Genomic DNA, 14,083 nt, shown 5'->3' on the forward strand with positions numbered 1-14,083 from the left:
ATTGAATGAGGTTAATTTGAACATTATCCATTCGTTAAGAGATTACAATCTCCAGTAAATGGTTCCCATATATTGTTGAACTTAAAAATTATAAAATTAACATGAAAATAATCGATACTTTTAATGGAGAGCATAATTAATAATTAGTTGGATCCTTTGAATTTGAGTTTTATTTCTTAATGGTCCATAAGTAGAGTCAATCTAATGAATGTGTGTTAGCTAACAGATACTAACTAGACTTTGATTATATGCATCATTTAAATTATACATAGAGACAATTTAGAAACTAATTTCAAGCTCTATTGATCAATTAGAAGCTTTTTTAAAGTCTAGAGATGAATTAGAAGTCTCTTCAAAAATCAAATTCAAACATTAAACATCAAACAAGTCACTGCGAAAAAGATTAAATGTGAAATTGAAACTAAATCCGAAAGTGTATTAGTTTAAAAAATTTAGAGGCTCGAAGAATTTAAACTGAAATTTTAAGGGCAAAAATAACAGGTTTTGAAAACAAATCGAAACTAAGAAAAAATGTGAAATACGAAAATGTATAATTTACCGGTGAATATTTGAGCCAGAAGAAAGAAAGATGTATCATTACCGTTGGTTGACCGATCAAATCAAGTTGAATGGGCGGTCACGATCAGAAAGAGAGAGAGACCACCATCCACAGAGAAGGATCGTCGGTACGGAATAAAACCTTGGCCCATCCGCGTTTTTCTCCACTATTTATCGGTAGGAGAGGTCTTGTTTCGTCTGCTTCCTTCTCCGCCATTTCTTAATATTCATTCATTCCCCTTCGAGTCTTTGACTCAATTACAGAAGAAGCATTCTTCCTTCAAAACCTATCTCTCACCTGCGATTTTCATTGCATCAAGATCCACCGACGATGTCTTCCTCTTCTCCGGCCATACTTCCTATCTCAAATCCTCAATCCACCGCAGTCCCCGCCGCCGCATCTGGTGGTTCTCTCCAATCTCAAGGTCCTGTCACCACGCCGGCCTTCCGCGCCTTCATTAACCACCTATCGGAATATCTCCGCCACGGTCTCTCCCAGCGAAGACCATGGGCCGAACTTGCAGATCGGACGGCATTTTCTAAGCCTGAATCATTCTCCGAAGCGACCCTTCGAATTCGCAAGAATTACTCCTATTTTCGTGTCAATTATCTCGCTGTGATTGCTCTGATCCTCGGTTTTTCTCTCGTTTCTCATCCGTTTTCTCTGATCCTTCTTGCCGGTCTTTTATCCTCGTGGCTATTTCTCTACCTCTTCCGTCCGTCGGATCAGCCGCTTGTTCTATTTGGCCGCACATTCAAGGATAGCGAAACCCTAATTCTCCTGGTTGTGCTCAGCGTGTTCGTCGTGTTCCTCACCAGCGTTGGATCGGTCCTCGTTTCGGCTCTTATGGTCGGTGTGGCTCTGGTTTGTGCCCACGGCGCGTTTAGGGTTCCTGAAGATCTCTTCCTAGATGAACAAGAAAATGTATCCACCGGTTTCCTCTCGTTCTTCAGCAGCGCGGCTTCCACCGCTGCCGCTGCCGCTGCGCCCGTGGCTGTTCGCACGTGATTTGAGTAGTGGGGATGAAACCGCCTTCGGTCTGGTATCAGTAAAGGCATAATATAATCTTGAAAATTGGCGTAGACGAAATAAGATGCAGTTTTTTTTCTTTTGTGCAAATTTTCATATTAACTATCTGTTCTTTTACCTTAAGATAGAATATTATACTTAATACGATGTCTGTGGATCCAATTCTTTTCCTCTCTTCTTTTACCATGGATCATGTTATATTGTGTGATTCGAATTTTGCTATAACACACTGCAAATTTTCTCTCTTAATTTTCCCTATTCGATCATTTCTTGAGTTAATTGCACGTTTTACTCGACAAAGGTTTGCGATGCTTGATTGAAATCTGGATCTGGGGTTCTTGAGAAAAGAAATTTGGATCTGTTTCAAATGTTATTTCATCTGAATCGAGAATGCTGCAACTTTTTCCAGAACCCAAATTTCTTTCCCCTATGTTATGATCGCAAGTTATGGGATACTTGTTTATTTATTTTGAATGTATGTTTGTTCATAATGCACTACAAAATATGGGTCATCTCCCAGTTTAGCAGCTTCATTGATCTTTGAAGGAGGTGTTAGATTTCAGTTTTTTGGTCAATGGATTTCCCTAACTTTCAACTGGGTTCGTGGATTTTCTTGCTCATCATCAGTTTTCAATTTGCAAATTTCATAATTTAATAAAATTGAGTGCGAAGCTTGAAGATGGAAATTTTGAGATTGGATTGTGCAGGAAATAGATTATAGAAACATAAACCTGTGGTTTGTGGGTCAGTTGTGTTATGGTGATTTTTGTATTGAATTGGTCAATTTGGATTATTCTTCTCGTATTTTCTTGGTGGAGCCATTTAAACTTGTTCTAAATTGTTGAATGCTTCAATCTTATAACGTTCGTGTTGAAAGTCTTGCCTTTTGTGGTTGTTCGTACTTTGGCTATCTATTCCCATTTATTAATACCATGTGAACGTGAGGAGGATTTGTGAGTAACACTGATTCTCATGGTTTGCGTAAATAATCTGTATTTTATGTAAATGGTAACTACATGTCACTATTTCAGAAATTACTTGCTAGTTGCAGTGCAGAATGTGCCTTGAATAGTTGAATGAAGATTGGAGAGATAATTGTCCAAAAGACTCATTTTAAAGGTTCCAAATGACAAATGACCTTGAAAAAAATGACAAATAATCTTTTTGTTGATGTGATGATCACGTGAGTCATCTTCTTTTTCGGCGTTTTCTCCTTTGTATATCGCTTTTTTCAACCTTGGTGAGCAAGTGACGAGAAGTGATTTTATGAGTGAGAAAGCGAAGAGATAGCGAGACGAGAACAAATATTCCTTATAGCGTTGTGCCATGTCTCGACCTCATTTGATAGTAATTTGAGTATAAATTATTTTTGGAAAATTACTTTTTTTTTTTTTTAGTGTTGGTAATAGAGCTAGGGTCGGAGCTGGGCAGGGTGGAGGGGGAGTCCATGTCCCCAGCCTCAGGGAAATTCACCCCATCCTAGTCATTTAAAGGCGGGGACGGAAATAGGGATTCTCCGTCAGGAAAACGAGGTCCTCTGGGAACCTATTTTCCGTCTCCCACGAGATCGGCGCTGACTGCTAAAGACGAAGAACGGACGGCCATGGCAAGACCCTCCTACTCGTGCTCGACGTGAACGATCATGAACGGCTCGGCGCTGGCTGCTATGTTGTGCTCGTTCTTGGCGACCAGCGAACGACAAGACAAAATCGAGATCCTGTGCTCGTTCTCGGCGGCCAACGAACGGCCACAGCAAGACCCTGCTCTGCTCGTGCTCGACGTGAATGGATGGCAAGATCGTGATTCTCTTCCTCTTTTCGCGTGAAGTGAACGGCAGATTGTGATTAGAGTTGGTATATTAGTGTTAGGGTTTTTAATTTTTAGGGACTTTGGGCTTGGACTTCGGGCTTTTGATAGAAGTATTGTTTGAGTTGGGAGTTGGACTTTAGTTTGGGCTTTGGTTTATATAAGTTATATTTTTTATATATAACTGTTTAAAAAGCATAAAAATAATTAAATGGGGGTCTGGATTTAATCAGAGTTGGGGTTGGGGTCGAGGCAGGGATATCATCCCCATCCCTGCCCCGTCTCCGGACAAGGACCTAAATAAATTTCTTGATTTGACCCCATCCCTCGGTCAAATGGGAATTCTTCGACTCGACCCCACGAGTTTTTTTGCCAACCCTTGTTCTTAAAATTTGGCCCGATTTTTTAAAACTCACGTAGATAACAAAGAAAGAAATTTGGAGATGGAAGTAATGTCTATAGGTTTAATTTTTCAAAAACAAAAACAAAAATCAAAATGGTTATCAAATGGGACCTTAATTTTGGTTTTGGAATTTGCTTAAGAATTCAATCATTGTACTTGATAAAAATGCAAATCATTATAAGAAATGAGTAGGAAATAGGTTTAACTTTTAAAAACCAAAAACAAAAATGAAGTGGTTACAAAACGGGACCTTCATTTTTAGTTTTTTTTTTTTTTTGTGAAAAATAAGTTTTATACTACTTCCACCTCCAAATTCTTCCTTTGTTATCTACGGTCCCATTTGGTAACCATTGGGTTTGGTTTTTATTTTTGAAAATTAAGTTTATTTAATCAACATTTCCTACAATGATTTGCATATTTTTTAAATACAATGATTAAATTCTTAGCAAAATTTAAAAAACAAAAACTTTTTTAAAGCTATTTTTCTATAATTCTCAAATTTTGGTTTGGTTTTTTAAACCATTAGTGAAAAGTAGATAACAAAAGAAGAAATTTAGATGTGAAAGTAGTGTCCGTAGGCTTAATTTTCAAAAGAAAAACAAAAAATAAAATGGTTACTACATGTGATATACTTTTTACCAATGGTTTAAAAAACCAATCAAACTTTGAATACTAAAAAAAGTAACTTTTAAAAATTTATTTTTATTTTTGAAATTTAGCTAAAAATTCAACTATAATACTTAATAAAGATGCAAATCACGGTAAAAAATAAGAAAAAAAAAAAACAAACTTAATGTTCAAAAATTAAAAATATAAAACGAAATAGTCATTAAATGAGAACTAATTTTTTTGTTAAATTATTTGTACTATTTTGAAGGTTGGGCGACTATGCAGGTTGATGTATGTAATTCAGATAGAATAAAATAAAATAACTTCGAAATGATTTAGGAATTTGTAAATGGCAAATCAAAATGATTTTATTGGCTTAGATGGTATGTAAATGCCTAATGATTTGTTTTTTTTTTTTTAACAATATATAAGGTGGGAGAAATCAGAAGTTGGTAGTCTAACCATGAGGTCAATTTTTACCTTTCATAGAATGCAGCTTTAATCTGGATAAGTATGTAAATTATCTCTTTAATTAAATAAGGCATTGCAGATTTTTCTTCTCTCCTTTTAATTGGGTGTTTTGTTTGAATTACTAGATGTCAATTTTGCTTTATGCGTTTTTGTTAAAACTATCGGATGAAATTGCAATAATTAACCCTAATATAAAAATTGCAACACTTGGTCAATTTTATAAAATTGAGAAGTTTGTGTAGAAATCAGTTTTTTTAAAAAAGAAAAAAGAAAAAAGGTGAGTAAAAATTGATCTACCTCGTAGAATTCAAGATAAAAGATAATCAGTCTCTCTCTCTTTTTGAGAAAAGGTAATTATTTTCTCATTATTAATATGTATAAAACCAGAAATTTTCTAAGGCAGGTGGCACAACGTACGTTCATGATTCCCATTATATAGTATCCACCTACTACGCTGACCCAATCAAATATAGCCGTTGGAGGAGAGACAAAGCGTTACAGAAACAAAGGGAAAAAAAATGTCACGTAGCCTGAATAACCGATGAAAAATGTAGCCGTTAACATAAAAGAATGAAGACTCTGACCCCAGTGTAGGCCTTCGCTAAATCCTTTCTTCGCCCTCTTTTCCACTCTAGAATTATAATAACATTTCAGATCCTCACATGCTTCATCACACCCATTCCAACTTCTTTCTCTCAGCTCATCTAATTTTCCCGTTATTTTCATTTTCTCTCTTTTCTTCTTCTTCTTCTTCTTCTCCTATAAAACTTATCTTCCCAACTTTCAGAAACCCTAGAATATAACCAGAGATAAGAAAAGCCATTCTCTTTTCCCACTTCAACTGAAGTTTCTTTTGGTTCATGGGAAAAAGCCACAACCCTCTGAGTGAATTTCGGGTACACCCACTTCAGTTCATGCAGATTCTTGCACCAAAGACAGCTGATTGGTGCTCTAAATCACCAAATAAGAACAGAAGATTGAAGAATCAACAATGGAGAAGCTGTTTTTCATTCCTCATTGCTCTCTTTTTTGCTCATCTTTTGGCTTGTTCCATTCGACCAGTCACTGGTCAGATGTGGGATGGAGTGGCTGTTACACAAGGAGATTTTCAAGCTCTTCAAGCTATAAAAAATGAACTCATCGATCTAAAAGGAGCTTTGCATAGCTGGAATGGCAGTAATGGAGCTTGTTCCGGGCAGTGGGCAGGAATCAAGTGCGTGAAAGGGCAGGTTATTGCTATACAGCTTCCATGGAAGGCTCTTGCTGGCAGGATTTCCGACAGGATTGGGCAGCTCCGGGAACTTCGGAAGCTCAGCCTCCACGACAATGTGATCTCTGGCGTGATCCCTCGGTCCCTCGGGTTCCTTCCAAATCTCAGAGGAATTTATCTTTTCAACAACAGATTATCAGGTTCTATTCCTCCTACAATTGGTAACCTTCCCCTTCTTCAAACTCTTGATTTGAGCAACAATTTGCTCACTGGAGAAATTCCTTATGGTCTAGCAAATTCTACCAAATTGATTAGAGTTAATCTGAGTTACAATTCATTGTCTGGAGGACCTATCCCAAGTAGTTTTACGCAGTCGTTTTCTCTTATAATTCTTGCCCTTCAGCACAATAATATTTCTGGGACCCTCCCAGATTCTTGGGGAGGTCATGGAAACAGAACTTGCCCACTTGGGGTTTTAACACTTGATCATAATGCTATATCTGGAGCAATTCCAGCTTCTTTAAGTAAATTGGAATGGCTTCAAGAGATTTCCATCAGTGAAAATAAGATCTCTGGGGCTATACCAGGTGAGATAGGCAGGCTGAAGAGACTTCGTCTTTTGGATTTGTCGAACAACGCCATCAGTGGCGGCTTCCCTTCGAGTTTCTCCAATCTCTCCTCTCTTCAATTATTGAATGTTGAAAATAATCGCCTTGAAAGCCAGATTCCAGGAGATATTGATAGATTGAAGAACCTCTCAGTGGTCAAGCTTCGGAAGAATCGTTTTAGTGGTGAGATTCCTGCGAGTTTTGGGAACATTTCTGGTATTGACCAACTAGATTTATCAGAAAATAACTTCACGGGACAGATTCCAACATCATTGACCCGTTTGTTGAATCTAACCTCTTTCAATGTATCTTACAACAATCTCTCTGGCCCTGTCCCAGTCCTCCTATCAAATAAGTTCAATGCGAGCTCTTTTGTAGGGAACCTTCAACTGTGTGGTTTTAGTACTTCAACTCCATGCCTACCTGCATCCTCCCCCCAGAATATTACAACTCCATCAACTGAGATCCCACCACCACATCGCCATCGCCGACTTAGTGTGAAGGACATAATTCTGATAGCTGCTGGAGCTCTGTTGGTGCTTCTTCTTCTTCTCTGCTCAATTTTACTATGTTGTTTGTTATCAAAAAGAGCTGCTGCCAGAAAGAATGACAAGACAACTGCCAAGCAAGCTGCTACGAGAAGCATCGAGAAGGCAGCACCGGGGAACACCGAAGTTGGGGCAGGTGAAGCTGGTGGAAAGCTAGTTCATTTTGATGGGCCATTAGTTTTCACTGCTGATGATCTTTTGTGTGCGACTGCGGAGATTATGGGCAAGAGCACATATGGAACAGCATATAAAGCAACATTAGAAGATGGAAATGAAGTTGCAGTGAAAAGATTGAGGGAAAAAACAACAAAAGGGCAGAAGGAATTTGAAACCGAAGTTGCAGGACTAGGAAAAATTCGGCATCCGAATCTACTTGCGCTTAGAGCTTACTACTTAGGCCCCAAAGGAGAGAAGCTTCTTGTTTTTGATTACATGCCCAGAGGAAGCCTCTCTTCCTTCCTTCATGGTAAGTAAATTCAACAGTTGGCTATACAAGTTTTACTATCATCGTTTTCTTTTTTTTTCCTTTCTTTTCTTCAATGTTGCAGTTAGAACAAGGGCTGAGACTCGAAGCAACAAAGCTACTACTCATGAAAGAGGTTATTAATCTAGTTAAGATATACTTACAACTCATATACTTATTTTTGTTAATTTATGCAGCTCGAGGGCCGGAAACCATAGTTGCTTGGCCAACAAGGATGGAAATAGCGATCGGAATCACACAAGGCTTGAACTACCTCCACACAGAGGAGAATCTAATTCATGGAAACCTCACGTCGAGCAACATTCTGCTGGATGATCAGACCAATGCTCGTATTGCAGATTTTGGGCTTTCTAAGCTCATGACTTCAGCTGCAGCTACAAATGTGATTGCCACTGCAGGAACACAGGGCTACAATGCACCAGAGCTAACAAAAACCAAAAAACCCACGACAAAGACAGATGTCTACAGCCTTGGAGTCATAATATTGGAACTTTTGACAGGAAAATCTCCTGGAGAAGCCATGGATGGAATGGATTTACCTCAGTGGGTGGCCTCGATAGTAAAGGAAGAGTGGACAAATGAAGTGTTTGATTTGGAACTTATGAAAGATACACAAAACATTGGTGATGAACTGCTGAACACGTTAAAACTAGCACTGCATTGTGTTGATCCATCACCGGCTGCTCGGCCAGATGTTCAGCAAATTCTTCAGCAACTGGAGGAAATTAATGCTGCTTCTACTTCTGTTGATGACGGAGCCAAAAATCAACCAGCAAATGAATAGAGTTACATATAGAGAGAGAGAGAATTATAGATTACCGCCAAAATGAGAAGAACATAGGGGTATTGTTATTTTATTTGTTATAGTATACTAGTAATTAGAGAAGAGATGTATTCTTTTATTTTTGGTCAATTGGTATTTGAATTATTCTTTTATTCATATATTGATTTTAAGTGCATATATATTGTTGATGATACAAAGTATAATGGGATTCTTCTGTAATGTATTATTTTAAAGCTGATCTGTGAGTTTCGGTTTTCTATTCATTTTTTCTGTTAATAGAACGCTTAATCCCAAGGCAAATATTACATTAAGACGGCTTACGTAGTTCAATTGGAGATATTTCTTCATTTGACCGTCCCTCCTCTAACCACGTTTACCAGCCGATTTGCACGGAAAATTGTTTCACCGGCAATAGGTGCAGTGACTGTTCTCATGAATCGTTGACGAGTCCAGTTGCTCGTGCCTGATCTCCGGCTCCGGATCACCGGGAATTTCAGCTCAAACTTCCATTGCGATGCTGCAAAACCCTAATCGGCATTATCTCTCTCAAGATCTGAGCAAAACTTAACCAATTCGAAGATTAAAATTATTTTAAACAAACAAGCATTTTTATAGAGATAAACTTCTCGCAAGAGATTGGAGTGGCTGATTGAGCTGGCCTAACCCCTCTTTTTGTTGACTGACTTGCACAAGAACAGTAAGCTTTAAAAGTGTTTCTTTTCCTTGTTAGTGTTTACTTTTTCTATTGACATTAAATGTTGCGGGGCCAGCGAAAAGAAAGCACAGTGTTCCTCATTTTTACCATTAACAAGGTTGGTGCCAAAAATGGCGTTAAGTATTTTGCCCCATCGACGATTGATTATGACTACATTTACCATACGTCCCTGTTGAAGAAAAAGACTTGAATGAAGCAAAAGGCATGTGATTTTCTACTATCTGCAAAGAAAATATCAGAAGGTTCCAAAAAAAGCTAAGATACGCTGCGAAGATTTTGCCTCACATTTCACCCACTTAAAGCAAGAAAATGACAACATCCTAACCCTCGCGCCAGAGTTGAATTGAATTTCATGATATTTGGATTTAACCTAATTGTTTGAATTGTAAATTTTAATAACTCAAACAATCTCGGTTAAGCCATGAAGCCAACCAAAACCAATTCCAAAGAAAATTAAACTGAGATTTCCATTCCCGTAAACTGCAAGCCTTGAATCAAAACTCCGATTTCAGAACATTTACTAAAGCAAACGATTTATGTGATAGAATCGAACGAAATTCAACTTCAGCGACAGAATAATCGTAAAATACTCACTTCTCACTTCCTCGTCGAGTGATAGATCAATGTGTCTTGCAATTCTTACCATTACTCTGTTTCCGTAACCTACAATCGTACAGAGGATGATAGCCAGAGCCAGAGCAAGGAGAACCGGTGAAACTCAGGATGGATAGCGCCACGGTGGAGAAATGGCTGATTCGGAGACGAAACCGCCGTCGAGGGCGCTATCCCTCCTGAGCTTCAGTGGATTCTTCTTAACTTCATTCGATGTTTCCGGCGGAGCGACGAGAGAAAGGGAAGAGGCAGACATATTTGTGGGGAGAAAAAACGTGGGGAGATGGAAACTACACTGAGAAATGGCAATAGGGAATGGCTTAGGCAAATTATATATTTATATAACTGACGAACGATAGTACTTGTAATCTTGTTGAAGCGTATGGGAGGTCACTGTTTAGCTTGTGATTGGTCCGAAATTTGTTTCACCTGCTTTTCTGACTCTAGACGACCTTGCCGACTACGAGGGTTTATACTCTTCTTGCGCTACATTTACAGCCTACGCCTCGTTCACGCCAACGGCGGGACCGAATTTTATATTTTGGAAAATTACACAAACCACCCAAAGTCTATGGATGGGCCCAAATCGAAGGTAAATGAGAGGAGGCATGTATCCCATAACAAAAAATTAAGGTCTCGTTTCCTAGTCGATCAGCCAAGTCGATAAATAATCGAGATATACTATACTATATAGCCTTGAGCATTAAATAATTTTTCTAACGTCACCAAAGTCACAACACAATTAGCCACATGCAATTATTAGAGGAAGGTAATATAAATAGTCCACTTTGATGATTCCACGAGGAGGATAAGTAATCTCCAAATGAAAGCAGTTTTGTGTGCTTAGTCAAACTAAATTATACATTCCATATACTAATTTAAACATCGAAGTATGGCAGGCTTAGAACCATACAAGTGTAAGTATTTTTCATGCAAATCTACACCATATAAGGAGAAGCAAGTCGAAGTCAAATTCACGAGAGGTCTGTGATGATGACGAACGCATACAAGATTCATGTACCAACAAAAAAAAAATATATGACTATGACATAACAAGTTTTAAAATTACCATTTTTTTAAAGACAAGATTACCAATTTTGAAATACCTATTTGTATATATATTTTTAAAAAAAAAAAAAAACATATTTTATTATATTAAAAAATCTTTGAAAATTCAAAATAGATTTCAAATCTCATTTGAGGCCATGTTTATATTTACGTTACTGTAATGAAAAATTGTATAAACGTAATAGATTTTTTCTTGATGAATCAATTGTAATGGACCTCAATCATTAAGGTAATTAGATTGTTTTTTAACATGTTTAGTTAACCATTTAATTTGATTACTATTGATGTTACTTACTTAACCATTTTCCAACAATTTTTTTTTTATCAATACATTAGAAAATAACATCCCAAAATTTTGGATTTTTTTAATCGATACCTTTATTGATATCCCAAAATTTTATATTTTATTGGATCTTTTTGTCGATAACAAATAATAGTCCTTTTTTTTTTTGGTTTTTTATCGATGCCTTATCGAAAAATAACAGTAAAAATTTTTGAATTTTTTTATCGATGACTTTATCGGGCAAATAACATTTCAAAATTTTACTTTTTTTAATTTTTTTTATTGATATCGCTATTGAACAAATATGATCCCAAAATTTTGGAATTTTTAACATAGCAAATAAAGTCCCAGATTTTTTTTTTTTTAATCGATCAAATAACATCTCAAAATTTTTTTTATTTCTTTTTTGATTTTTTGAATATTTTCTATCGATATGTTATCGGCAAATAACACTCTAAAATTTTAGATTTTTTTGGATTTGTTATTTATCGAGTAAATAAAGATCTCAAATTTTTGGATTTTTTGTATCAATGTCTTTATTACGCAAATAACATTCCAAAATTTTAGATTTTTCTTGGATTTTTTTTATCTAAGTCGTCGAATAAATGTTATCCCAAAATTTTGGATTTTGTAATGCTATCCAGTTCATGTTTAATATAACATTTTTATTGTTAAAAACACGTTGTGATTGTGCAGGCATCATCTGATACATTCGATAGAACAAATATTAACAACCACATATTAACTTTTCTAAGTTTGTTCAAAAATCATGAACGTGTCCATATACGACGGCCGACGCCAATTCAATGAAACAAACCTTTTTCCCAACAGTTTGGTAACAATTCCTTTGACGAAACTTATACTAAAAACGCATCACCTTTCAAGTGTTAGGTGGTAATTTAAACAACTTTAATGTGACCATATCTCATAAATGTAAGGACACAATGGGTCCACGTGTACCCATTAGTACTTCTTTTTTCTTTAATTTTTAAATTTAAATTATTGGAGCCAAGGTCAGTCAGTTTTAAGGGGCTATTTGGGGTGCATAGTTGATATAGGATGTCTGGGATGCAAAGTTGTTTTGTCTGAGTTCATATGTCTGTGTTTGAGTGTAGAGTTGATATAGGATGTCACGGGTATCTGGTGTAGTTTTTCTAGGTGTAGTTTTTCTAACTCTAAAAGAATTTGTTCAAATGATTTACTTGTTTGTTTTGGAACTTTTTTATATCATAATTCTACAAATGGTTTGTTTGAATCAAATTTTGATTGAATTTTTATTAAGTAGACATATTTTTTATAATCATGAATTATGGTCTAGGTTTTAGTTTTGGATCTTTCCTTCCAAAATTCCTTTTAAACAAAAACAATTATTTTACAAGTTTGATTTCTATTAGTTGTTTTTGGAAAGTTTAAACAACTATCTGTAATCATTTGATAAATAAAAAAAATCTTTTAAACAAAAGCAATTATTTTACAAGTTTGAAATCTATTAATTGACTTGGAAAGTTTAGACAACTATTTGAAATCATTTAATAAAGAACAAAATCCTTTTAAACAAAAGCAATTATACTTGTTACACAAAAAGTAGATACTAGCTTATACATGGGTCATATTTTCCGGCCCATTCACAAGGTGCACAAAAAAAATATATATACTATGGATTAACAAAAGGCCAAGTTACATACATACAAAAAATATATATATAGTTCAAGACATCTAACACATAGCTTCAAATCAGTCAGTCTTGCCCAACAAACGCATGCAATATCTACGTCTTGACTCAGGAGGAACAGCTAGAAAACAATATGTTTTCTGAATGTCAATCACTACGATATCCATAAGGGCCAATCGATCATCTTCCTCCAAATCCTCAACCTAGAAGATCGTTGGACGACGTCCTTTCGTATCCTAACCTCCAACTCATATTTCTCTTTTTTTTCAAGATGCAAGCTTTTCCATTTGAGTTTCTTGGACATCCATCCCTGATTGTAGGGGTATTCAAAAAACCCGATAACCCGACCAATCCAGACTACCCAACCCAAACTGTAAGGGTTGGGTTGGGTTAGGTTTTATTTTAGGTTAGGTTGAGTTAAAAAATTTCAAAAATCTTAAATCCGAGTGGGGTCTCGGGTTACTCCATTTCAGGGTCGGGTTGACCCGACCCGAATATATATATATATATACATAAATATATATAAAGTAGAAAGAGGCTAGAGCCCCCTACAAGCCCGCACGCTTCCGGCTTCCAAAGTTCCTTTCTCGCTTTTAAAATTGTCGAGACTCCGAACCAAAGTTCCGTCTTCCAAATCCGAACTCAAAGAAACCCTCGCCAGTCGCCTCGCCTCGCCCTCGCCGTTCCCGATCAAAACCCTCGCCTCTTCCGATCCGATCTCCGCCTCGTCGAACAAAAACCCTCGCCTCTTCCAATCTGGTCTCCACCTCGTCAAATTCGTCCCACGCCTCACGCTTCTGACCCAGTCTCCCTTAGTCCCTTCACTTTCGCTTTCGGTATAAGGTTATTGTATTACTCATCCCTTTTCTAACTCTCTAATGTTCAGTTTCAAATCTAGGGAAAAAATGTGAATGGTGATTGGATTTGATGATAAAATAGAATGTTGTTCGTCGTGGATCTTCAAAAAAATTAAATGATTTGGTTGATTGAATTTAGTATGATATGGATATACTTATGAGATGATGATGAGATTGATTTTCAAGGGATAGGTCATTGTCGGATATTGGATTTTCAGGGGACATATTGATTTTCAGAGATTCTTTAACAAAAAAAAAAAAAAATTAGTTAAGATGTTGGATATCTATATATATTTCATACTACTCATATAATATGATTGATTTTCAGGGGACAGTTTATTGTGTTGTGTTGTAGGAAAGAACAA

At 36.6% G+C, this 14,083-nt stretch overlaps 2 protein-coding genes across 2 annotated transcripts; both read left to right on the top strand.

Moving 5' to 3' along the window:
- Positions 1-678: 678 nt before the first annotated feature.
- Positions 679-1,837, top strand: LOC120091952 (PRA1 family protein B4-like). Its single transcript, XM_039050122.2, has one exon. The coding sequence runs from the start codon at positions 890-892 to the stop codon at positions 1,565-1,567; it is 678 nt and encodes a 225-aa protein (XP_038906050.2). The 5' UTR covers positions 679-889; the 3' UTR covers positions 1,568-1,837.
- A 3,900-nt stretch (positions 1,838-5,737) lies between these two features.
- Positions 5,738-9,192, top strand: LOC120090401 (probably inactive leucine-rich repeat receptor-like protein kinase IMK2). The gene is made up of 2 exons (XM_039048035.2): positions 5,738-7,709; positions 7,904-9,192. Exons 1-2 carry the CDS (start codon positions 5,738-5,740, stop codon positions 8,509-8,511), a joined length of 2,580 nt encoding a protein of 859 aa, XP_038903963.2. The 3' UTR covers positions 8,512-9,192.
- The last annotated feature ends 4,891 nt before the right edge of the window (positions 9,193-14,083 follow it).

Source organism: Benincasa hispida, chromosome 11 (assembly GCF_027475165.1).
Source record: "Benincasa hispida cultivar pf3 chromosome 11, pf3_genome.v1.1, whole genome shotgun sequence".
In the NCBI taxonomy this organism is placed as follows: Eukaryota; Viridiplantae; Streptophyta; class Magnoliopsida; order Cucurbitales; family Cucurbitaceae; genus Benincasa; species Benincasa hispida.